We start from the raw sequence: 24,828 nt of genomic DNA, 5'->3' as shown, positions 1-24,828 counted from the left end.
AAACATCGCTTTATCAAAGAGAGATTTACAGAATCTAACCATTCACTTATAGTGTCAAATAGATAACACTGAAATGTTCTTTGTTCTAAAATGTGGAGAGTTTTGAGAGCTAAGGCACCACTTGTCTTAAGAGTAAGGGAATGGAATGGGAATTTTACTGTCGTTAATATTTACATTATAGAGTAAAAAGGCAGCTCAGGGTGGAAAAGTTCTTCATGATTGAGGCATCACTGTGTCTCCTGATTGTGTTCCTGAAGTTATTAACATTATGAATAATTTAGAGATGAATTATTTGTTTTAGGAGTATGATACGTTTCCTTTAGTTCAATATATAAGTGTAGGTAAGATGTATGTCCCAGGAATCCTAATGTAATCAAAGCAACATTCAAGGAACTTTTTCTGGAACTAGAGTATCTTTTGGGGACTTTCCAGGAACTCCCTACCCCACCCCACCCTGTTCTCAAATATTTTCACCATTTTTCTCAATTTTACATGGACCGACCCTACCCCCCCACCCCTCTCATGAAAATTTTAACCAAAGCCCGAGATAGTTCTATAGGGCTGCCACTGTCTACGTTTTTCTTTGAAAATTACTGTAAGTAAAACATTACATAAGCACACATCTGAATCCGTACTGATTTATTTGTGTCTAGTACAGAACCTTAGAGGCAGTGAGTAGGTGGAAAATTTCTGTAATCCTGCTTTATATGAAAAAAACACAGACTTTTGAAGTCAATATCCGTAAGTGCACAAAGCTCTCTTTAGACTGCTCCATTGCATAATCTTAATGTCTTCACAGAGAAGACTACATATATCTAAGTGATTTCAATAGTACATGCACTTTCTTCAACTCAGAAGTGTTTAATGATGAAATTTCATAGGAATCTTCCAAATATCCATGGCAATGTTTATAAATAAAATATCACATGATCTATGACATCACTAGCAGGGCGTGTCTAAACTGTTTGAACTGGATGCATTTACATGATAAGAATTTCCGTTGCTAAGCAACCAACTGCGCACTCTTTTGCCACGTTGAAGTTTGTCATAACGACATAGGATTAGTTTTTTGAAGGTCATTTTGAAGGTGTTATTGAACATGGTATATATAATGGGGTTGAGCGTACTGGAAACCCAACCAAGCCACACAAATGCTGCTATGAGGTTATTGTCAAAGTTACATGACGTACACAACACGGTTAAGATGTTGACTATGAAGAACGGGGCCCAGCACACAACAAATAAAATAAATACTACTCCGATCACCTTAGATGCCTTTTCCTCTGTATGTACATCATTTTCCTTCTGTATTGCTTCCTTTTTCATCAGCAGTATGCTCGCCGCTTTTATCACTAACTGATGTTTTTTCACAAGACCCTGAAGAGAGTTTGTACCGCCTGGTGTTTGAGCACCACGGGTCCACAACGGAGAATGACTTCCTCCGTTCGACCCAGGGTTAGGCGAATGCTCTCGTGTCCACAAGGTGTTTGTAGGACTATTGCTATTAGAGTTCGGAATCTCCTCTGTCCTCATGTTTATAATTCTTCTCCCTTCTCCACGCCCCTCCCCCCGGGCTTCTCCTCGTCCCTCCCCCCGGGCTTCCCCTCGTCCCTCCCCCCTATGACTGCCCGCAGCTTGCCCACTGGAATTTTGATTGTGCTGACGATGATGGCTATGTATTGGGAATGAAATACTTGACTTGATGAGAGGTTTGCGCTGTATGATGGGTGTGGTATCTTGACTACATTCTTGGTCTTCGGGACAGCTTCTTGTCCGACGTGCCGAAAACTTAACTCGAGGTCGCTGTTTGTTTGGTTTACGGCTGAGCGACCGGCGTATCATTGGCTGACCTTCGACCTGTCCTGATTTACACTTGTTGCACTGACCGATGAGGAGATAGAGTGTAAAGCTATAGGAAATGACCATTATAGTCAGTGGGATGAAGAAAGCACATATGGACCCGTAGATTATGAAGTTTTGATTGGTCAAAACACACTGACTATCGTTAAGCACATTGGACTGTTCTATAAATCCGAGAATCGTGATTGGACTAGAGATCGCCACAGCAATGACCCACACCAGGATGATCTTTAGGATCACCACGGTTTTAGATTTGTTCCGAGTTGCTAAAGGATAACGTATGGCCATATACCTCTCCAATGAAATGGTACACAAATGAAGAATTGATGAAGTACTCATTAAAACATCCGCTGTCACATAAAGATCACAGATGATTGGTCCAAACAGCCAGTAACCTACCAATAGAAATGAAGATAACATAAAGTTAATTTAAATCAGTTTATTAATACAAACTTTCATGTACAATATTTACTCTTAAATAAGCACTACCTGCAAATAAGCCATAGTGATAATCATTTGTACTAACAAAACCATAGGCTTCACAATGAAATTTAAACTTCTATTTTTTCTCAAATTTTAACATCCCAAAATCTATCGAAGGACAAAAAGGTATTCTTAAATATCATAGAAGTAAATAATAAAAAAATTTTTTTTTTCTGAAATCTGTCTTATAAAATGAGTTAGATATCAAGCAATTCAATATGAAGAGAACAAAAAAAACTGTCATGAGGCTAAAAGTACAAATAAATTTTGTAGAGAAAAAAAAAACAACATTTGGTAGAATCGTAAAAAGAAGGGCCTACAGCGCTTTGAACCGCTGCATGATCCAATAAAACGGAAGATAAGCTGTAAATATATTGTTCTTCCAAATCAATCAATCACCATGACAAATGGAAACGGTTTCCATAACGACATTAAACTGTTTGATAACCTAATCAGACTGGATAGTAGAGTGCTCAGCTAGGGGAAGTAATCACTGTTTATATACCTGGTATTGTTTTAGCAGAGACCTGAAGCTCCTTTAATTCTTATTGTATGTTATCTGTTGGAGAATTATGGTAACAGATTTGACCCGACAGATTACAATGATCTATGACTAATACAATAGGGTACAGGGACGTGCATACAGCTGTGTCACAACAGTACATATACCCAATGGAATTTGGTAGTGCCAGATGGAAAATCCATGTTTTCAGTAAGAATATATCCTATCGGCTGGACGTTGCATGATCTTCATCGATGTAATTGTGTATACATGCATGATCCTAGCCGTTACATCAGATATGCTATCAAAATAAGTTACTTAAATTTATTTACTGTTACGTACTGTAAGATTATGGGCAAGATTATTATTGACCTAAAAAAACTCTTAACTCTATGGCTGTGACTAAAAAATCTATTGTAAAAGTTTGATTTCAGGAAGAATTGAAAAAAAATTATTGTTGAGTAGTTTTACAAAGGCGTGGAAATCAACTCATTTGAGACTAAATAATGAAATTACAGGAGTTTATGAAAAAAGCTTTTATTTACATATTACATTGTTAACGTATTAGCTTGTTACTGAAAGTTTTTATTCATAGTAATTAAGTGAAAGGAGAGAATTTGATAGCAGATTTTACAGCGACATGTGAATTATAATGTTCAGTTAAAGCCCTATATAAACAGATATAATTCTACAAGTCCTGTATCTTTCTGCCAAGTGGGTATACAAGCTTATCAACCTGTTACAGAATACATATCAATTCAAACAGCTTATCCTAAAAAGCTTTATCAAATCAGTCCAAGCACATTCTGCTATCAGACCATGAAGTACCAACAATGTCTGAAAGATTTCCTAGGTTGTAGCGATGCAGGTATGTCTTTGATGGACTTGTTCATTAGGGAGATGCCTGTTGAGGATATACAGTTACTGGGTCTATATAAAATGAACTTGGTCATCTGGAATCTTCGGGATTCAGGCAAGACTGACTTTTAATTATGACTGATAAAATTAAGTGGATGATACTATAGATTGGAAAAGGCCAATGAGACCTGTAGATTGAGATAGGTCTCAATCCTGCATTTTGATTCTTCAGGAATCAGGCAAGACTGGTTTTAAGATACTGTTTGTTGAAAAAGGTCAATGGGGTCTGTATGACTAGATAGGAACACTACTTCAAGAGTTCAGCAAGACTGATTTTTCACGCCTGATTGATAAAATGATGTGGTTGGTACTGATGGTTGGAAAAGGTCAGTGAAGCCTATATGGTTAGATAGGACATGTTCATTTTGGATCCTCAGGATTCAGGCAACCGTGACTTTTATTTATAACTGATAAAATTACATGGTTGATATACAATTAAATTGATGGAGAAAAGGTCAATGAGAACCTGTATAGTTAGGTCAGCAATATAAGGAAATATGCCTCAAGGAATCTTGTTGACTGATTTTTTCAGTGAAAAAAAATACACTCAATGACTTTCAAATACTTTTTTTTATTTTTGAATAAGTGGTAATGGTGCTGAAGGCTTAGATCATTTTTTTTCTCATGTCAGTACTGAAGAAACACTAGTGTTAATGAATGACTACACTACTTATAAGGATGTTTAGAGAGTTCACACAGATTCTCATCAAATATTGCTGATACATATAGAACAGTCTGAGGAGTTATCTTATAGGGCTCAAACCAGTTCTTCATTAGACACAACACTTGATGCTCCATTTGACTCGATTATGTTAGTTATTTACTACATTATACTAGTAGAACAGTAAAAATAACTTAAAGACTCTAAATCTGAACAAGGATTTAGGTTATGCTCAAAAGCTTGTTAATGCTGAAATTGTATTGAATGTAAAACCAATATATTTCCAACAGGGTATAGTTTGGTTTAAATCCCTATTAACATTCATGGTCTTCGCTAATCAGGGTCAAATGCATTGTTCTAGAAGTGGAGGAAAGCCAGAGTACCAGGGGGAAAATGGTCCCAAATGGATTTCAAATTTGCAATCCAGAAATGAATGGTGTAGTGGATAGCCAACAAACAGAGAAATTATATTGATATGAAGTAGAAAAATAATAGCAATATCAGACAGCTATTTCATACAAGAGAGCTAGAGAAATGTTGAAAGTTCATAGTTAATTTCCAGTGGGAACCTGCCTGTATTCCAGATATTCCAGGAAGTCGCATTAATGTTTTATGAGGTGTCCGGATACATTAACACAACTTGGAACCATTATATATTTCTTTAATATGCAACTTCAAATACAAGTTTTCGGAATGTAAATTTGTGAGCTCCGCCCCCTCTGATATAATTGATGGCCTACTTTTCATCTACAAATATTTTGACATGCTTTTATGGTTTGCTAACAGACAAGCATCAGTAGGAAACAACAGACAGCTCCCCAAACAACTTTGGGATGATTTACATTTTATCATGAAGGTTCTAAGTGAAGTATGAGCAGGTTTAAAGAGTACTGGAGGAATTAAAAAGGTGTGAAGCATGGAATAGCGCCGCATCAAAGATGGTTCCCTCCGCAGGGCCCTGGCGCCACATAGTGGGGCTCTATGTAAATAAAAAAATCAGATTTATGGCTCTTATTGATGTACATGTTATAATGCATGTATATACACTATTATGTATAAGTTTATTACAGTTTACGCGGTATGAATGCAATTCGAGATATTTTGATCTTTACTCAGAGATTTTTTTTATTGCTTGTACAAAAAGATTTTTTTGAGCTGAGGTATTAGAAATTTTAGCAATTCAGAATATTTTGATTTTCACTTGAAGAGTTGCTAGTATTCAATTTGTGTGATTTTTTTTTTTTTGATTTTTTTTTTCTAAATTTAATAAAATTGATATTTTGATCTATATCAGGACAATAGATTTTGAAATTTTACTGGTACATGGTAAGATCTTATTTTCACATTTTGAAACAAAAACAATATTTGCGACCATTCTTGATCTTGACAAAATTCTTTTACTGACCTAAATGAATAAATTTAGCTTGCACTTTTGACATCAGAAAATAAAACAAAAAATAAAAACAAGTAAACCTGCTGTTGCATTATGTACGTATCATATTATGTACATTAAATGATGCAGATTTCCTAACACAAAACAGTATAATTAGACCTTCTGAACTCTATATAATGTGACATCACTATAAAATCATATTTCATGGCCAAAATAAAAGTTTTTATACCCTGACCATCTGCTTTCACCAAATATAAAAACCTGGCAGAAATCTGCCAGGGTAATATAGCTGCACCAGATTTATTGTTTGTGGTGTGGATTGTGTCTCATTTCTCATTCTCCCCTGAAATTTCATAATGGACTGGTCAAGTCTTTGACTTAGAAGAGTTTAAATGTGATTTCAGGGATGATTGAGTTAATACCCATCAATCAATACTTGTCCATGAATTTGCCATTTGTATATTATGACTTCATATTTAAGATAACACCACTTTCCACACTCACTTTCCAAAATTATCAAATTGGCAATTTTAGACCTCATAGAATGGTCTTATGAAGTAGAGAATGATTACATTAGAGTTTGGTGGCTATTGTTCTACCATGTTGAGATGGAACTCTCCATTTATTTTCAAAATTAAGATCTAAACGTCTTGATTTGATCAGTAACGGCTTCTTTAGTGACTGTATGACTATGGTACTGTTTTGTTATACAGGTTTCACTGTACGTGATATAAATCATTCATATTGAGGTTTATACTCTTTATTTGTTTGTAAGATTAAGATCTAAATCACTTCAGTTTATACATGCCATGAAAATATTTGTAAAGTTTTGAGAAACATATTGCTTGTTAGGTAGGAAAGTTGTTCCTATAGAACCCTGCCAGATCCCTTACATTCTCATTAGAAATGCAGGTCAACCGCAGGTCTTGACTACTGAGGCGAAAAACTTACATTGATGAGAGGGATATGTAAATATTATCTCAACAGATCAAAGGTGGGAGAGAGATAGCTATCACAGACTCCATGATCTATAGATCTGTGTGGTCCGCTAGGCTGCCAATAACGGCATGCTCTTTCTCCTGACCACACTCATTGTAGTTAGATTACAGCTTGTAAAGCTCTACTGAAGTATGGAGATTCGTCATCAACTTCAAAAAATGTTCTTATTCCTGTTTCTGTGTTTTACAGATAGCTTCTATACAGGAACACACATCCAGTGCTTGCTTGATATTGATTAGAATTGCACATTCTACTTTCACTTTGCATGTATTATACACAGTTTGATTTTCAAATGGTAATCAACCTGTTCAAACGGAAGTTATTTTCGTAATTCACATGTTGTTTATTGATAAAACTAACATTGTGAAACGTTTTAAAGAAAATTTTGATGGATTCATTTTCCTGCATTCACAAATTTTCTTTCAAATTTTGCAAAATATTTTCGATTCAGTATGACATTGCTTCCGATGCACTCAATCATTTTCTGTTGCTGTAACATCGCATTTCAATAAGTGGTTGTCAAGTTGGCAATGGCTTCATGTCATGTGATCGTCAATTTGACGAACATAAATACAAAATGATAGGACTGTGACATGAACGTTTATGAAATCTATCTGATCACTCAATAACAACTTTTACTAATGGTTGGTATGTTGTTGACCTGGCTCCTGAAAATCTTATTTCTCTTCTGATGCAATTCTTTTTCAGAGAAAACATTTTTTTACTACATCTGCAGACATTCATAAAGCAAAATACGTCTCTTTTCCCAAGGTAGAAGTCTCCGAACGGTGCATCGCTTATCGTTTCTAAACAATAGAGATAAATTTTCAGATGGGAATTTTATCCTTTCAGAATTAAAAAAAATTAATAATACTAGTTTATGAAACAGTATTGAAGAGATATGTCTTTGGGGATGAAAATTGTAAAAAAAATTTTACTTGCATGAAAGAAACATCATATCATGGTTGCCAAAAAACTTCAGAATTTGAAATAAAATACCAGAAGATAGGTCATGAAAGACATCAACTTTTGTATAAGTTAATGTACACTTTCAGTAAAAAAATAAGAAAAAAGCAAATCTGAGTATATATATATACAAAGACAACTCCACTGATATAATCTATTGTGCATTTCATTTAACTATTTTTCTTTATTCATTGAGGTATACCATCAGTTGAGATGTATACCATCAGTTGAGACATATACCATCTCAGTTGAGATGTATACCATCAGTTGAGACATATACCATCTCAGTTGAGACGTATACCATCTCAGTTGAGTTGAGACGTATACCATCTCAGTTGAGACATATAGCATCAGTCGAGTCTTCATTACATGCCAACAACTTCAAAGTACATAGAAATTTCATCATCAGTAATATTCATGGATTGGATAGATAAATTTTTGATTTTCCGTATTTTCGTCACCAATAGGATAGGTTTTCTCTTCAACTGTCCTGAGGATACAGGAGCTGCTTAATTCCCAAGACCTTTCATTACCAAGAACGGGTGAAATAAATGTATAATTTTGACGATATTGTTGCCGTGGCTAATGGTACAGACGTCAACTAGTGATTTGTCTCAATTTAACCAGCACTTGTTTATCCATCTTAGACCACCTCGGTAATGGAGTCAAGCTTCAGTGTGATCCAGACTATAAATCAGGCAAACGTTTTGGTAACATTTTCGTACTGGACAATCTGGTCTTGTCGAATCAATACCGTTCTATCACTAACAATCTGGTTGTGAATTGATGTAGTTTGTTTTGGTTTCAGTGTGGCTTTTACCTGCCACCTTTGTACACCTAGAAATAATTAAGTCTTCTATAAGAATAAAAATATATATCATGAACACAACCTTCATCTGGCTCCAGGATCATGAAAGAATCTTAGCGTTTAGTTACGACTTCACCAATCATTACTGACGTAAATTTTTGTAACGTTGTCTTTGATCGAGTCTAAATTAAAACTGAAGAGAATTTTTAATTCAAGATAGTAAGTCTGTCACATGATCCTAGGTCCTAGCTTATATTAGTATGGCCAACTGTGGTAAAACTATGGCCAGCCAACTTGTAACTTTCCAAATATACTTGATGATAAAATCACTATTGATTTTCATGCTATTTGTGATTAAACTGAATTCTGTGAATTCTAGACAATGTTTAAAAGTTCATTGCTGTAAAAAATAACAATAGTAACGTATAATTCACAAAGTACATGAGTTGCGAGTTTAACCTACGCAAATGTATTAAAAGCAAATTTAAAGCATTAATACAATAAGATGATCGAGGGCTTACAGTTTTGCTATATCTGTTCCAAAACTGCGAAATTGAACTCCCGTGAATGTCCCATATTAGAAACAGAGAATATTGAGCCTCAAATTTAAATTAAATTTAAAGCATTACTACAATAAGATGAGGACCTATACTGTTCCCATATCTGTCCCATCACATCCTGTGTCCCATCCAAATATATCTTTAACAGATATTTCTAGTTTTTAATATAAATTGGCTCTAACTTTGACCTTGGCAGGATTTTGAACCACTTAGTCGGCCCTGGGGATAGTTGGCCTGACAGTTGTGATAGTAAAGTATCATTATACAGATACTACAGCTGGCCGTTTGGTCCAAAGACCTCTGATCCTGGGTTCTATCCAGGGAAACTGTCAGAGTGATCAATGATACACAGAGGATCCTCACTTAGATCTGCTCTATATTTATATGCCAATCTGCATTATACACTATTAGCATTGCCATACCGATAACCATCCGTCATCCAGGGGGGACAACTGTCAACGATGGTCATCATCAAAGTTTTGATCAGTACGGATCTGTTTTATCAAATCGCTACCAGACCTCGGACACTTGAGGTCAAAAATGTCGAAAACCAAGGCCTGGTATTTGTTTATCACATGTTTGGTTTGACGATGCATCATTGGTTTTGTCGTTTTTATCCCTGATATTGCCATGATACAGCTAATAATCATTTGGCTATAGGAGATATTCTTTACGAACAATCAAATCCAATTAACTGGCATGCTGCTTCTTCATCATATCTACATGTGAAAAAATAAGGTCATAGATTTTAAAGCAATTATGATATGCTTTATGATGATTGAAATTGCTGATTGATGGAATGCATGTGTAAGGCATTAGCTCATAACTGGATAATGTTATCGTGGAAATGTTCTCCGAAAAAAAGTATCCTGCTACCAGCGCTTCGTTAATGTTGTTTCATATACCCCATCATATACGATGCTGTGTAAACAGTTACATTTATGAAGGTATTTATTGTCTAGACTTACAAAATTGATATTCATTAATGTGTTTGAAAAGGTAAATATTGATAGTGATTCTCAATGTTAAAATATGAGTGCTGATTGATAAGACTTACAGTACAGACTTGAAGATAAAGGGTTTCAGTCTCTTTTGATGTTTTCAGGAAACTTATTTTATACTGTTTCCGAAAATTTGTGGAATAATTAAATGAAGTAATGACTAGAGGATGGAAGGTAGGAAGGAATAAAGGAAAGAAGGAAGGCAGGATGAAGGAAAGAGGAGATTGGTGGAAATTTGTATTTGATGAATGTTTTTTCTTCAGCTGGATGATGACATCTATATATACTGTAAGCTCTGTTTAGCTATACACTAACTTGAGTAGCTCAGTACGACACATACTTCCGACTATAATCACTGAGTGTAATTGGTAGACAGAGAATTTTGTTTGGGTTTCTGTCAGAATTGTTGCCATCCAGGGCTCGCGACTGGTAAAAGTTCCCCATGATCAGCTGTGGCCCTATAGAGTTTGGGGATAATTACTATAGGGTTAATGTACTGGTTGTTTCATGATGACCAATGTGCTGAAGTGACAACATCAGGCTGGCCGTTACACTTCTCACAAGGCTTAACAGAAGACTGATGTTATTTAGATGACATTGGCCTTCTAAAGCTTGGTCTACGAAGCTAATATTACCATACAATATGTCAACGTTGTTAGTCATTATGGTGTAGAGACCTTAGTAAAGTTCCACAAATAGTACTATATATATAGCCCTATAACTGGGGATGATATTTTCACGGTTTTGGGGGACATTGCTATGATTCCGAAAATATAATTCTAATATAATTCTATCCTGCAGCCAGATCACCAAAAATTAGATTTTTATATCAAAGCGTGAATATTTTGACCTGTGAAAATAACCAGCTATACAGTACTTAGCATCACAAATCTGAAGCTCTTTTGAGTCAACTGGAATACTTATGTCATTGTTATAGGTGTCGATCAATCCTAATGTAATTTTGGACTTTTATGTCTTTTGCATAAAGTGTACAATGGACCTTTTTAAGTTAATTAACAATGATAAAATGCCAATGATGTATAATAAATGTTCAACTGTAATTTTGAAACTTAGTTTTGAGTGCAATTACCGAAAATTTCTCGTATAAGATAAAAAAGAATTGCAATACAATGGAACTTTTTAGAAAATCAAGTCAGTGGATTTAAGTTAATGATAAAATCCCCAATCTAGTAGAAATGTTCTGTATATTTTTCAAGTTGTCTATAAACAACATTGGCGTCTGTCGGATTCAACCAACACTGATGGCCTAGTGCCTGTTCACCGCCAACTACACAAGGTTATAGAGACTGATAAAGCCAACCCTTATACTTCTATTATACTGATCACACTGCAGGATGTGCAGGAAAACACCAGAAAACTACTAAAAAGATACCAAACTTATTTTGTCTTTCAAAAGCTCCCTACTATTCTTGATGGTGCAGCTCTTGAGACTATCATGTGATGATGCAGCTCTCAGACGCCTTGAGTGTTTGGCAGACAATGTTAAATGTGTCAGCAGTTAATTGATATTTCAAGCCAATAGTCGTTATTGGCTTCAGGAGATTTTGGTTTCTGATTAATGTGTAGTTATCATATTATATTATTTTAACTTAAGGTCTGCCCCTATTCATTTTCAGTATATCGTATGAAGTGAGTTTGGTTTGGTTTTGACATAATAAATTCAAAAACCATTTCTTCATGAAAGTTTCAGTTTAAGTGAGGTTGGTTTTGATACCCAAGTTTGAGTTTTAGGACATTTGAAGTTTTGATTGTAATATTGTCACTATATTGATTATAAATAATTATATGTTTTTAGTACAAAAGGAATGGGACTACTTTATTAAACATGTATACATATGCACTTGGAGAACGAGGTATTAATATTGCAAAAACACAGAAATTTGGGGGGGGGGGGAGGCGATTTGATGAAGACTGTTTACTTTACTAATGTGACTTCAGATTAAAAACAGTATATTACATATGTAATTGATAATAGAGTATAAAACCATAAATGAACATGTAAAAACTACAAGAAACTTTGATGATTGAATGACGGAAAACATGAACCCATTAATTAACAACAGAGTCTTGAATTAACTTTTTCAATATTGGTAAAAGCCATGAATCCAAAACTCTGGAAATCTTCACACCTCTGACACATGTGATTTGTATATCTATCACTTCCATTCCTTCCCTCCTAAAGTAAAATAGGTTTTATGCACTTTTACTCATTGTTTGCATACAGTATCAAGATATAGAAAAGGAAGTGATTGGAAACTCAAGTCGGTAAAATTATGTAAAAAGCTAGCTTAGAGTACACCGCTCTTAAATAATTAGTTTTCAATTACAACACTTCTTCAGGCATGACCTTTGGACTTTATTTCTACTGCATCTGGAGCCAACATTATTTCAAAATATCTCTTATCAGGATGAAACTTCAAAGGGAAAAATACCTTTACTGAAAATTTGTTCTTCCTTTCCAGATTTTTTATTGATAAAAAAATTAACCATTTAATTGATAAATTGATTCCGAAAATATGTGTTTCCTCTTCAAACTATCATTGGAGATTTGTAATATTTTGTGTAGGTTACATGTTTTTGGGTCAGCATATTGCAAACTCTTAGAAAAAAAACATTGTGTTGCGTAAGAGTTTTCTATTCACCTTGGCTGTGTGTTATAATGTAATCTAGTGTTGAGTGGGCCGTTTATTGCAGGAGACGGTAAGTGCGCCGATATGATTCCGCTCCATCTTGTTCAGATGGACGGCCTCATTGAAGCAAAATCACTTAGACAGGCATTTATGTCTCAATTGTTTCTCACCATAGGAATTCTTAAGACAAGAAAAACATTGATTCAGTAGCAGACCGTGGTGCTATACCGGACAGAATGTGGAATAATTTGATCTTCTGTGGCTATTACAGTGCCAAGTGGGCTGTAATTCTGTAGATTAGCTAACGTCCAGTTGTGTTAGAGGACGATCCCAAAAGTTTCAGCCACTGTCCACTAAATATTGGACTGCTCTGAGCGGTGTAATGTCTACTCCCACTGGACAGTCACTGTCCACTAAATATTGGGCTCCCCTGAGTGGTGTAATGTCCACTAGACTGGACTCAGTCCACTACTTATTGGACTGGATCAGCTACTACTGTCCACAATATATTGACTGTCCTCAGTGGTGTAGTGTCCACTCAGCTGGATAGCTACTGTTCACTTACTTGGACTGTCCTCAGTGGTGTAGTGTCCACTCAGACTGGATAGCTACTGTCCACTAACTATATTGGACTGTCCTCAGTGGTGTAGTGTCCACTCAGAATGGATAGCTACTGTCCACTAACTAAATTGACTGTCCTCAGTGTGTGACTGGATAGCTACTGTCCACTAACTAAATTGAACTGTCCTGATTAGTGCAGTGTCCACATGATATTGGACAATGTTGCACCTACTGTACCAATTGAGATACAGGACGTAGTTTCTACGTTACATATTTTCAAACGGTCCATTTCTGTTCTTAAAATGATGGAATGCCTGATGATAATTAACTTGGCTCCGTCTTTTAACATAATGGTTGATATACAGCATATTATGAAGATTGGGTATTTCTAAAATGCCTATACTAGGCTGTTTTATAATACAGCATTGCTATAATACAGCATTGCTGAGTGATTGGAAGTCTGTAAGACAATGTTACTAATTACTACAGATTGATAGGATGCTGCAATTGCTGCTCAGTATTGCTGCACCATGCAGATGAAGCAGTATTGCTGAATACATGTAGTGATTCATGTAGGAGTATGCTGTTATTATACTGATTAATAATACACCATTGCTGATTACTATACACACGAGCGGTATGATTAATTCAGGAGTATCGCTGAGTTGCTGTTACAGATGAAGCAGTATTGCTGAAAACTGCAGTAATTCATGTAGGAACAGCATATTTGTGAAGTAGCATATTGCTGAAATATTACTGAACAACATGGTAATGAAAGGAATCATAAAAGACAAAGTTCCTGAGGGCAGTACTAATTTCTTGCTCATTTAAGAATTGTCAAAATGGCCTGAAGTATTGCTGACCATTAATGGACACAGATTTATGGAGACTGTGGTTTGATAGCTTTATTGTTTACCAATATCATTCACGTTAATTTTGGCTAACATCATCTGGTTCCATCAGAGAACATAAAAATTCCCTATGGACAAATATTATTATATGTTTGTCTGTTGTAATTACTCGTTATATCTCTGTAATTATCACAAGTTAAACGGCGCCACACAAGATCCTATTCTTAGACTATTGATCAGCCATTTATCAATAAATATGGCTTCCTTGGCTGTATGTAATTGTTGCTCTCGTAAGAATATAAAAATATTGTGTAAGCAGTAGAGATACTGTTCACATAGCGGGTCATTTATATGTCCAGCTAGTCAGAATTGTATCTGGTAATGAGTAACCAATATTGACCATGCTCAGTCACCTGTTGATAACTGCTCTCTTGCTAGAGCTTCCATTGACTCACACACAGGAAATGGGAGAACTTTGCTGCCACGAGTCTCTACTGGGCCCCGGCAGATTGGCCTGTTGCGACCATATCATTGATATTTCTTTGCTGATCATTTGGCGTGCAGCACCATATCTGGCTCTGTTTCCTAGACTTGGCCAGTGTCTTTGTTGTTTTAGTAGGATCTGGATTTCAAAGAAACAAATCAGGCATACCTGACGGCAAGTCAGACGGAAGAATTGTGCAGGTCCCTGAAAAGATCACAGAATTAAATTAAGTAAAGGCCAAGTGTCACTCTGGAGTGGTGAAGCCAATGTTCTGTCCTGTCCCATGCTCATATATCAAGTCAGACAGCTTTTTGTAGACTGTGGGTCACAAAAAAAATTTACATATTGTTGGACATGTAAAATGGTGACCTGGATTATACAATAGGCATACAAATTGTTGTACATTGTATGAATTGCTGTACATTTTATGACTTGATTAATTATCCATTGCTGCATATTTTGAAATGTATGTTTTGTATGTTGTACACCTTGAATTATCATACATTTGATGTACATTTCGCAGCACATAAATACATTGTTGTACATTGTATGCCTTTATCATACATATATACATTGTTGTACATTATATGACTTAATAAATCATATATTTATACATTGTATGCCTTGATCATACATGTATGTACATTTTGCTGCATACATATATACATTGTTGTACATTGTATGACTTTATCATACATTGATGTACATTTTGCTGCATACATATATACATTGTTGTACATTGTATGACTTTGTCATACATTGATCCACATTTCGCTGTATAAATATATATACATTGTTACATATTGTATGCCTTTATCATACATTGATACATGTGCAACACACATTCATATATTGTATAATTTATGACATAATTACATTATTTTTCATTGTGTAATACAAATTGATACTAGTGTTAACACAAATGTATACATTATTGTTAACTCATAGTAACATTTTACATTGTATTGTATGAGATACAATGGCAGTATGCATTGCTATGTGTTTGTAGATCAATGACATGTATACATCATTGTAACATTTTACATTGTATTGTATGAGACACAATGGCAGTATGCATTGCTATGTGTTTGTAGATCAATGACATGTATACATCATTGTAACATTTTACATTGTATTGTATGAGACACAATGGCAGTATGCATTGCTATGTGTTTGTAGATCAATGACATGTATACATCATTGTAACATTTTACATTGTATTGTATGAGACACAATGGCAGTATGCATTGCTATGTGTTTTGTAGATCAATGACATGTATACATCATTGTAACATTTTACATTGTATTGTATGAGACACAATGGCAGTATGCATTGCTATGTGTTTGTAGATCAATATACAAACAAAATGTGTTTGTAGATCAATAACAAATCTATACATGTATTTGTGTGTCATTGCAAACAGATAAAGGTCAGTCGGGGTCAACATTTAGCTGTACACAATAGCATGTAAAGTGATAAGGATATGTATAGGTACTGGACAGCTTTAGTGTACTTCTGTACAAACCAGACCAAGTGCTATCACCAGAGATCAGTGTTTACCAATGATGATATTTATTTGCGATGCTGGAGCTGACGAAAGAGCAGCTGACGTAGTCTGGTCGGAAGAAAACTTGTTCAGGGTTATCAGCATGTTTGACTTGTTGTACAACTTGTGTTTAACTTCTGTTGCCTGTTGGTCAACTATAGAAAAAGAATTAATTCTAGTTGTTTTTATTCTGTTTATACATCCACCAATAATGCGGATGGTCTTGGTCTCTTTGAAGGCAATTGTGGAATATTTTTCTGAAAAATCTCTTCTATTTTCAAGGGAAATGTTTTTACTCTCAACATTTGATAAAACCAAGAAAAAGCAAGAGAAAACTGTTGGTTTTTTTTGTCAGTTTCTTTACTAAGAAAACATGTCAACCATTTTCTAAGGAGAAGAAAAAAGATTGACACTTGTTCCTATCCATTTCCTGATGAACATGTTTTTCCAATGACAATGAAAATGCCAGTGCCAGAAAGCCATTGTTCTTTACCAGTTTTCTCTGATCTACAGATTACTGTTGTTTTCCTGAAAGTTTATCAGAGCCAAATTCCATGATAAGAGAGCTTGTATAATCTACTAATGTGTTTAGATATTTTTTTTTAAGAAAACATTTTTTGGCCATAGATTTCACCTGCAGAAGCTATAAATAATGGGACATTTAGGAATCTGTGGAGAGATTCTTGGATTAGCCCCCAACGATGATATATTTAATGGAATATTTCAGGCTTAACTTCCAAGTAGGTTATGTGAGAAACCCCTAGGAGGATCTCTGTGCTATCTACAGCATGTCCTCATGATTAATGGGGATCACTAGACAACCTGATGGACTCCATCCCATGGTGATAACTAAGTTTTATAAGACTTTATATATCAGGATCGTGTTGACCTTGGTCGATCTGTCTGACATCAGTTCACCATCACTTATAACAAATTTACTATGTATTAAAATACAGATCTTAACCTAGAATTTAGTAATATAAAAAAATTAGAGGAATATTTCCATACATTGGATTATGTATCTCATACATTAACTTTGGTGAAATTTGACAATATATAATGTAAAGTGAAGGTACTACAAACTTCCATGCGACTCTGATTTGGAGGACACGTTAACCTCCATGTGACTCTGATGTGAAGGTCACACAAACCTACGGGTGACTCTGATGTGAAGGTCACACAAACCTTTGAGTGACTCTGATGTGAAGGTCACACAAACGTCTGTGATTCTGATGACAGTTGGCATGTTTCCTTGTAATTGGTTACAAACCATGTATTTTAATGTAAAAATTAACCTAAACTTTTCAATTTATAAAGTGCATTATCAGAGAAATATTGTATTTCATAATTGATTACAAACATTTTATTTTTATGTATAACTTAAACTTTTCAATTTATTAAATGCATTATCAGAGAAATATTGTATTTCATTATTGGTTACAAACAATGTTTTTTATGGAAAACCTAAACTTTTCAATTTATAAAGTTCATTATCACAGATATATTGCATTTCATAGTATTGTAATAAAATAGGGAGTGATGTTGCTTTGTTACGATTCATAATTGAAGTTTAAATGTGACTAAATAATGGATAATATATATTTTTGCTCTATAGACATTTTTGAAAACTCCCCAAATTGTTCTGATAACAAATATTTTTTATGTATTAATTCTATTTCAATTTTGAAAGTAGAACTGTGAAATTCTATGACAATTAAATTTGACATTATTAGAATTATTAAGAGCCTGGCGTTTATGCTATAACCTATTTCATTATATCACCACACAGATAAGACCTATTAACTCGTAACAGCTATATGTATGAACCACACACTTATTAAGTTTGTAAAAGAGACGCTTTAATGTTACAAGATTTACATTGTGGAGGAATTCAAAGTCGGGAAGATTCAGTGGTGCTAACGTTTACTGCTAAGCGTGATTTTTTTGTTTACTACATACCTGATTAACTTATTATCACCTAATTAGATGTTTGTGTAGCCTGTTTAATTAACACTTGTATCAACTTTGTTATTGATGGTGCTGCTGTGTCTTCAGTAATAAGAATTTATCAGTGGTTACAAGGCTGTATTTCTGATACACATCTTGGTAGGTGTCTCTTACTGATAAATAAGTAAATAGATATTTCTAACACCTCACAACAATGCAATCTGATGTTAGGAGCTGATGTATGAATGTACTCTTATTCCTGACTGAGAAATACAATTTTGAAATCACAAATTGTTTTAGAGACACTTTGCCTTTTTGTGTAAACAAAGTTATAATGTTTTTCAATGGTCAGGAAAAGCAATATATTGCTGCATGGGTTCAATCGGGAAACCCAATTGTATCGTCTTTTGTGAAGTAATAGAATTGGCTATCTTTATCCTTATTTTCAAAAAGATGGGACTTTACTCTTGCCAAACTTTATTTCATTTTACATAAGATAGGTTGTCAAACACATCAGGCCTTTTATGAAATTTCAAAAGCTTTTGCATCAGATATGAAATTTTAATGGCTGTATGTTTCACCATAGTCAAAATCTTCAAATCTTATTATTCAACACATTGTCAGCTCTGAAATTTTGTAATAGGCCATATGCCATAGCGACACTGCATGGCTGCCATCGGGGTGGGGGACGAAATACATCGTTTGGAAATAGCTTTCTTATAAAAGTTGCTTAACTTGACTTAAAGTTGAAGAAGTGGCTTATGTTTAAATGGAAAACAAGATTAATCAGAACACTATAAAGATGTTTTTGTTGAAAATTACTTTTCTGACATCAATGCAGACTTTGATAATTTTTGGAGAAACTTCAATTAATATCATAATGACTTCAATTTAATATCGAATTAAAAACCAATAACTATTGATTTAATGACTTGAATTGTAGTTAATTTGAATGATAACTGAATGGGTTGAATGGTAACTTGAATTAAGCTATAACATAATGATGGGTTGAACGAGTTAAGTGAGAGACTTAATTTAATAATGTGTTGAAGATTAAGTTATGGATCTAGCGGTTGTTTTCACATGTGGCGAGAGAAGGCTAATCAGAGAGGAACATATTGACTCCTTTTCACTTATCTGTACAAGGTGTACCTCAGTCAGGTGGCTTGATTATAGGTGTTGATTTCAAACATTTTCGCTCTAACTGGCCAGCAGGATCTACTTTCAACTCCCCAACTTCTCGACTTCTTGCTACACTGCTAGTGCGAGTCTGTATACCCACTATCTAAACCTACTACCAGAGGGGAAATTAAGCCAGATATTGATCGCTATACCTCTCAACAGAATAGGGAATTGAAATCACTCAAGTGCTTTATTAATAGCCAGCGATGAGAGAAAAATCTCAACATTTTTCAGATTCTTTTCACTACGGCCTCTATCATTGGGAGCTACAATGGTCATCAATTTTCCATTCTGTGTTCGATATATTATTTGGAAGATAAATAGCAGACTATCATATGTTACACAGCCCATCAATATCTCCTTTATCAGGACGGTGAGTAAGATTTGTTTAGGAGTAAACCCCACCAAATGTCTGGTCCATCCAGCTGATGACTGAACAGACCATACCTCAGCACACAAACTTTTACACTGACCAAAGAGCTATACTTCTGAAGTCTCTTCAATAGCTCCTACAGTACACTGAAACCTGTCTTAGTGGCCATCTCTGTATAAAACAACCTGCTTTTAAGAGCTCTTTCTCAGGATACCACATGGTCAGTTATAATACAATTTGACCTGTGTATAGAGATCGCTTGGCTATAGAAAACAGTAATTCTTTGGGTGGTCTTTATAGACAGGCTTGACTGTATTTTCAAATATCGAAAGCTTTCATATAGGAAAAGAGTTACCAGTATCTCAATATATATAGGAGAAACAACTACAACATTGTTATTAACTATCTAACCAAGCATAAACCAAAAACCTTCAATGGATTCGGTCAATAACTAAGCAGAATATTGAACATGTCTATTGGTACAAACTTTAACTTGAATTCTTTTCTTATAAATAGAACCTCAATGAAATTCAGGTAAGGCCTAAAAAAAAATATGTATGTTTCAGGTACCCCTACCTATCCTAGTTTTTACTTCCGACCCTAGCTATTTTATCACACTTTTTCAAAACAAAAATGTTGTGTGTGAAGTTTTCAGCTTAGATTTTTACGCATGCTTTAAGTTTATCCAAATAAAGTTCAAATTTCGAATACGGTAATGAGAAATAAAAGACTTCTAGCTAGCCTAAAGCCTGAATGACAAATTACATGTATTATTAAATTACTTTGTTATGTAGTAATAAAGCCACTCAATTCCTCCCTCACCCCTCAAAAAAAAAATTTTAAAAAAGAAAAAAAAAAAATCCTGATAGACCTACCCAATATTTTTCAGTCATGTAACCTGAAACATGCATATCATTTTTTTTTTTTTGGGATTTCCAGTCATTTTATTTATTATATAGATTTTTTTGGCCTAAATAGTTACCTAAAGTCGGATATCAAACACATCTATAGGTACTACACATTTGACTTGAATACTTTCCTTGTAGAATGTAAATGAAATAATTTTCCGTTTATCATATTTTAGAGACCACCAATCCCCTGTTATGTTTTTATGAAATATGTATTTCTGTAAGTACAATACTACTTGACAGGTGTTCGTAATGTGCCCTGATGGGGGCGTAGATACTGTAAATGGCCATCAAAAGGTGGGATATATGCACTTACCACTTACTGATGACAGCCTGAACTCAGCTTTAGGTATGTTATAAAATAAATTCACAACTAACATTATTAGATATATAGGGGGGAATCTTGGTCAAGTTGATCAAAGGTGTCCAGTCTTTGCCAGGCACTGACAACAACTTAGTCTTTGCCAGGCACTGACAACAACTTGGTGGTTTTTCTCTGGGTACTCCAGAACTCATCTAGCTCTTAAGCCATGTGCTTTAAAGACCCTGGCTGTTAATGCGGTGTGAAAAACTTAACCAAATCAGATAAAGTGTATAGGTATATTGTAAAACAAATTCATTCACATTGGATGTACAAGGTACATCAGACCGTTCAAATAATGGTTCCTTGTTGAAACTCTTAACTCAGATATGTTTTTTAGATTTGAAACAGAAATATAATAAATATTAGTTACTGCACAACAAAGAGCCTTTTTCTCTGCTAAAAAATAGTTTAAAATGTACCAGTCTAATGTCGTGCTTATTACAAAGTGACCTATGTAAATGGACATCAAGACTTGGGAATGACTTGGCAGAAACAGACCAGTTTTCAGGACTGGAAAGAGACATTAAAACTTGAACGTTGTAGAACTCTACAGAAACTTGAATAGCATAGAACTTGAACAGTGTAGAACTAGAATGTTGAAAAAGTCATCAGAAACTTTAAGAGTGTAGAAATTAAACATTGTAGCTAGAACTCTACAGAAACTTGAACAGTGTAGAACTGGAATGTTGAAAAGCTCATCCGAAACTTTAAGAGTGTAGAACTCTACAGAAACTTGAACAGTGTAGAAATTGAATGTTTTAGAACTCTACAGAAACTTGAACAGTGTAGAAATTAAACATTGTAGAACTGTACAGAAACGTGAACAGTGTAGAACTGGAATGTTGGAAAACTCATCCGAAACTTTAAGAGTGTAGAACTCTACAGAAACTTGAACAGTGAAGAAATTGAATGTTTTAGAACTCTACAGAAACTTGAACAGTGTTGAACTTGACAGAAATTTGAACATTTAACAAATGAACAGAAACATTATGAAACATCATAGAAATGTTAATAAATCTTTAGCATTGCTCAAGTTTGACTGAAACATTGTAACTATAACTTTTCAATATCTTGTTCATTGAAGTTTGCAAGTTGTATACATTGTAAGTTTTAACAATTGTATAAGTCATCATAGAGTTTCGAGATTCTTTTACTAAGATTTGTCAGAGAAGCTTAGGATTTATCTGGTCAGCAATAAGAAAAAAATTGAAGTTTAATAAATTGTGATTTAAAATCTAGACTAATTGTATGAAGATTGATGCTGAATGGAATGCTTGGCTATGCTTCAAAGGTTCTGCTAATTAATGTTGTAAAGAAATATAGGTATGTAACGAGAGAATGATTGACTGTATAATCTTGGTCATTTTTTGTATGCACGATGATTATTTTTGGAAATAACTTCAAGGAGATTTTTTTCATGGATTATATTATTAATTGAGTATGGAGGCGATGATATATTGCTTGATAACAAGGGTTGCATAGACATTTTGGCTATTACATAGCACTACAACATATAGTCTCATTATAGGTATATACAGATGATTATACAAACTCAAAATTTGAATTAGGCTCCTCATATATTTGAATGGAGTAATGCAACAGTTAAGTGGGAGAATTGTTTGAAACAGAAGTGTTTCAAGCTTTTGTGGAAAGTGAATGAAGGGTATTTCTGTATTTATTAAGAGCTTGTGAGTTCTTATGTTTAAACAAAAGGATTTTGTGTGTAAGGCTGTAAAGAGGGAGGAAGGTCACTTTGATGTTTTATGGTAAGATAGAGGATTTAGTGATAAAATGTTGGGTTTATGAACTGCATCGTGAAACATTAACCATTGCAGACTAATCTGTACTTTGAATAGAGGTACATTAACAACTGTAGGCAAATGTTTACATACAGAAACAATGAGCTACTTGAAAGCAGAATTTCCTCATTTTGGTGTTTTGTTTGTAAGATAATTGAAGAATCGTTATTGTCTACTTTGGAATATTGTTCTCTTCTCTTCTTTTTTTGTCCGGTCAGTACAGAAGGGAAGATTCAAGTTAACGTCAGTCAAGCTCTTGGAAGAGAGTATATATGCATTAATCTTTGTTTCTGAATCTCAAACTGTGAACTGATTTCTGCAAATATATTTTATCATTAAAAGACGGCTCCAGGCTTTCTTGTTAACAATTTGAACATCTCTTTTCAAAATTTAATGTTGACACAATCGTATTAAAACATCTAAAAGAATAATAAAATTCTGTATTTCCTAGCTTTGGTATGAAGTCTCTTTCATGCTATAAAAATGACTTTTGACATTTTTTTTAGAAGTAGGATTTTCTTTAATTGTTTAATGGCTTTTTAAGGCATGTAGTAAAAGGCTTACTGCAGAGGGAAATGTATTTAAATGTAGAGATGTAGCTAATAGTTAAAATCGAATTTGTCAAATCAATGCCAAGCTGTTAGATGCTGTCTAGAGTTGTAACGAGCTTTAAAATCCAGTTTGGTAAGAACAGTTGTACAGTATAGTCACATCAGACACGTTTTGGTTTTTAGATAAGAAAAAAATCCAAATGGCATACAAAACATATCTGTAGATCATTTTTGATACATGCTTATAAAAGTGGAATATAAAGTAAGCCTCAAAAATTAGATTTATTTCTAAGATATCTTTATTTTCATTTTGTCAACTTACCTGTAAATTTTCTAGATTTATGTATTTTTTTTCTTACCTGTGAATTGGTTAATTATACTGAAAGGCATGACAATAACACAGACTAATAAATCCGTGACTGCCAGAGAGAGAAGGAAATAGTTTGTAACACTTTGTAGACGTTTCTCCATTGAAATGGCCATACAGACCAATATATTTCCTCCGATTCCAAATACAATAAGTGGCGACAAGAATAAAACGCCCCAATTATAATCGTGGGGTACTTCCATGGTCGTGTTATTGGTACCTCGTCCAAACACTGAGAAATTGTCGGTGAGTATATCCCAGGCACAATTTTCCCCCGGGGGGCAGGGATCGGTGCCCCACCCACAGTCCTGGACACAAGGGGAAGCCGAGGTCCAGAGGACCCCGGGGGAGACTGATGCAATAGGTGACGTGTCTGCTGTTTCATTCTCCCTGGTAATCATTTAATCCTACGAAGCACTACAACAATATCCATTAGAATTCCTTGATCAGCATAACATCACATTAAATAATCCTCTGGAAAATTTACACACATCAACTGAAAAAGACATAAAAATTAAATTAAGATAAGATTTCTAAAATTATAAAATTAAAGGAAAAATTGTTTCCATGTTGTGAAATTCTTTTCCTTACAAGAATGTATCACAGTATTGAACTATATACACGTTAACATGCAGAACATGAATGAAACTTTCACAAGCTGTCATTTACCTGAGTCTGAAATCACTGTACCATCACACTCTGGTGTGACACCTGGCCGACTAAAGTTAATTACAATGTCACCATCCCTGCCCGCACCCAATCGGACCTTTTCTACCGAGTAGGGTACTGCAAATACCAGTACATGTTGTTGGCCTGGCGGTAACACAGGTAGTTTGTGACCAGTACCAATCCAAGTGCTGCCTGTCTATAGCTGTAGCAGACTGCTGTGTGGCCCACAGTCAGGGATGCCACAATTAGTAGTCAAGCACCTGTCTATATATCCAACTTACTATCCCAACAGTACCATTCATGAAAAGCTTCAATCAGAGAGCCTTCAGTTGGGAACTTTTGAAAAATTTGCCCAGGAATCCTTCAGAGGAGAGCTTTTCCTCTGTGTAAAGGTTTTAGGGTATTGATTCCGTGAAATCTAAC

General features: G+C 34.7%; 2 protein-coding genes across 2 annotated transcripts in view; one reads left to right on the top strand and one right to left on the bottom strand.

The window, feature by feature from the left end:
- Window positions 1–24,828, top strand: part of LOC138308195 (26S proteasome non-ATPase regulatory subunit 1-like) — a 206,243-nt gene that overhangs the window by 117,990 nt on the left and 63,425 nt on the right. The gene's annotated exons all lie outside the window — the stretch shown is intronic.
- Window positions 538–24,804, bottom strand: LOC138308196 (D(2) dopamine receptor A-like). Its single transcript, XM_069249142.1, has 3 exons — window positions 24,406–24,804; window positions 23,729–24,232; window positions 538–2,255 (listed from the first exon to the last, which is right to left on the bottom strand). The coding sequence occupies exons 2-3, from the start codon at window positions 24,135–24,137 to the stop codon at window positions 943–945; spliced, it is 1,722 nt and encodes a 573-aa protein (XP_069105243.1). The 5' UTR covers window positions 24,138–24,232; window positions 24,406–24,804; the 3' UTR covers window positions 538–942.

This window comes from Argopecten irradians, chromosome 14, assembly GCF_041381155.1.
Source record: "Argopecten irradians isolate NY chromosome 14, Ai_NY, whole genome shotgun sequence".
Taxonomy (NCBI): domain Eukaryota; kingdom Metazoa; phylum Mollusca; class Bivalvia; order Pectinida; family Pectinidae; genus Argopecten; species Argopecten irradians.
This window is presented reverse-complemented; position numbering and strand designations above follow the sequence as displayed.

Coding starts and splice junctions, on each gene's coding strand:
- LOC138308196 (XM_069249142.1), bottom strand. CDS start 24,137: ATGATTACCAGGGAGAATGAAACAGCAGACACGTCACCTATTGCATCA. Junction 2,256..23,728: donor TATAATTAACCAATTCACAG/GTAAGAAAAAAA, acceptor TTCTATTGGTAG/GTTACTGGCTGTTTGGACCA.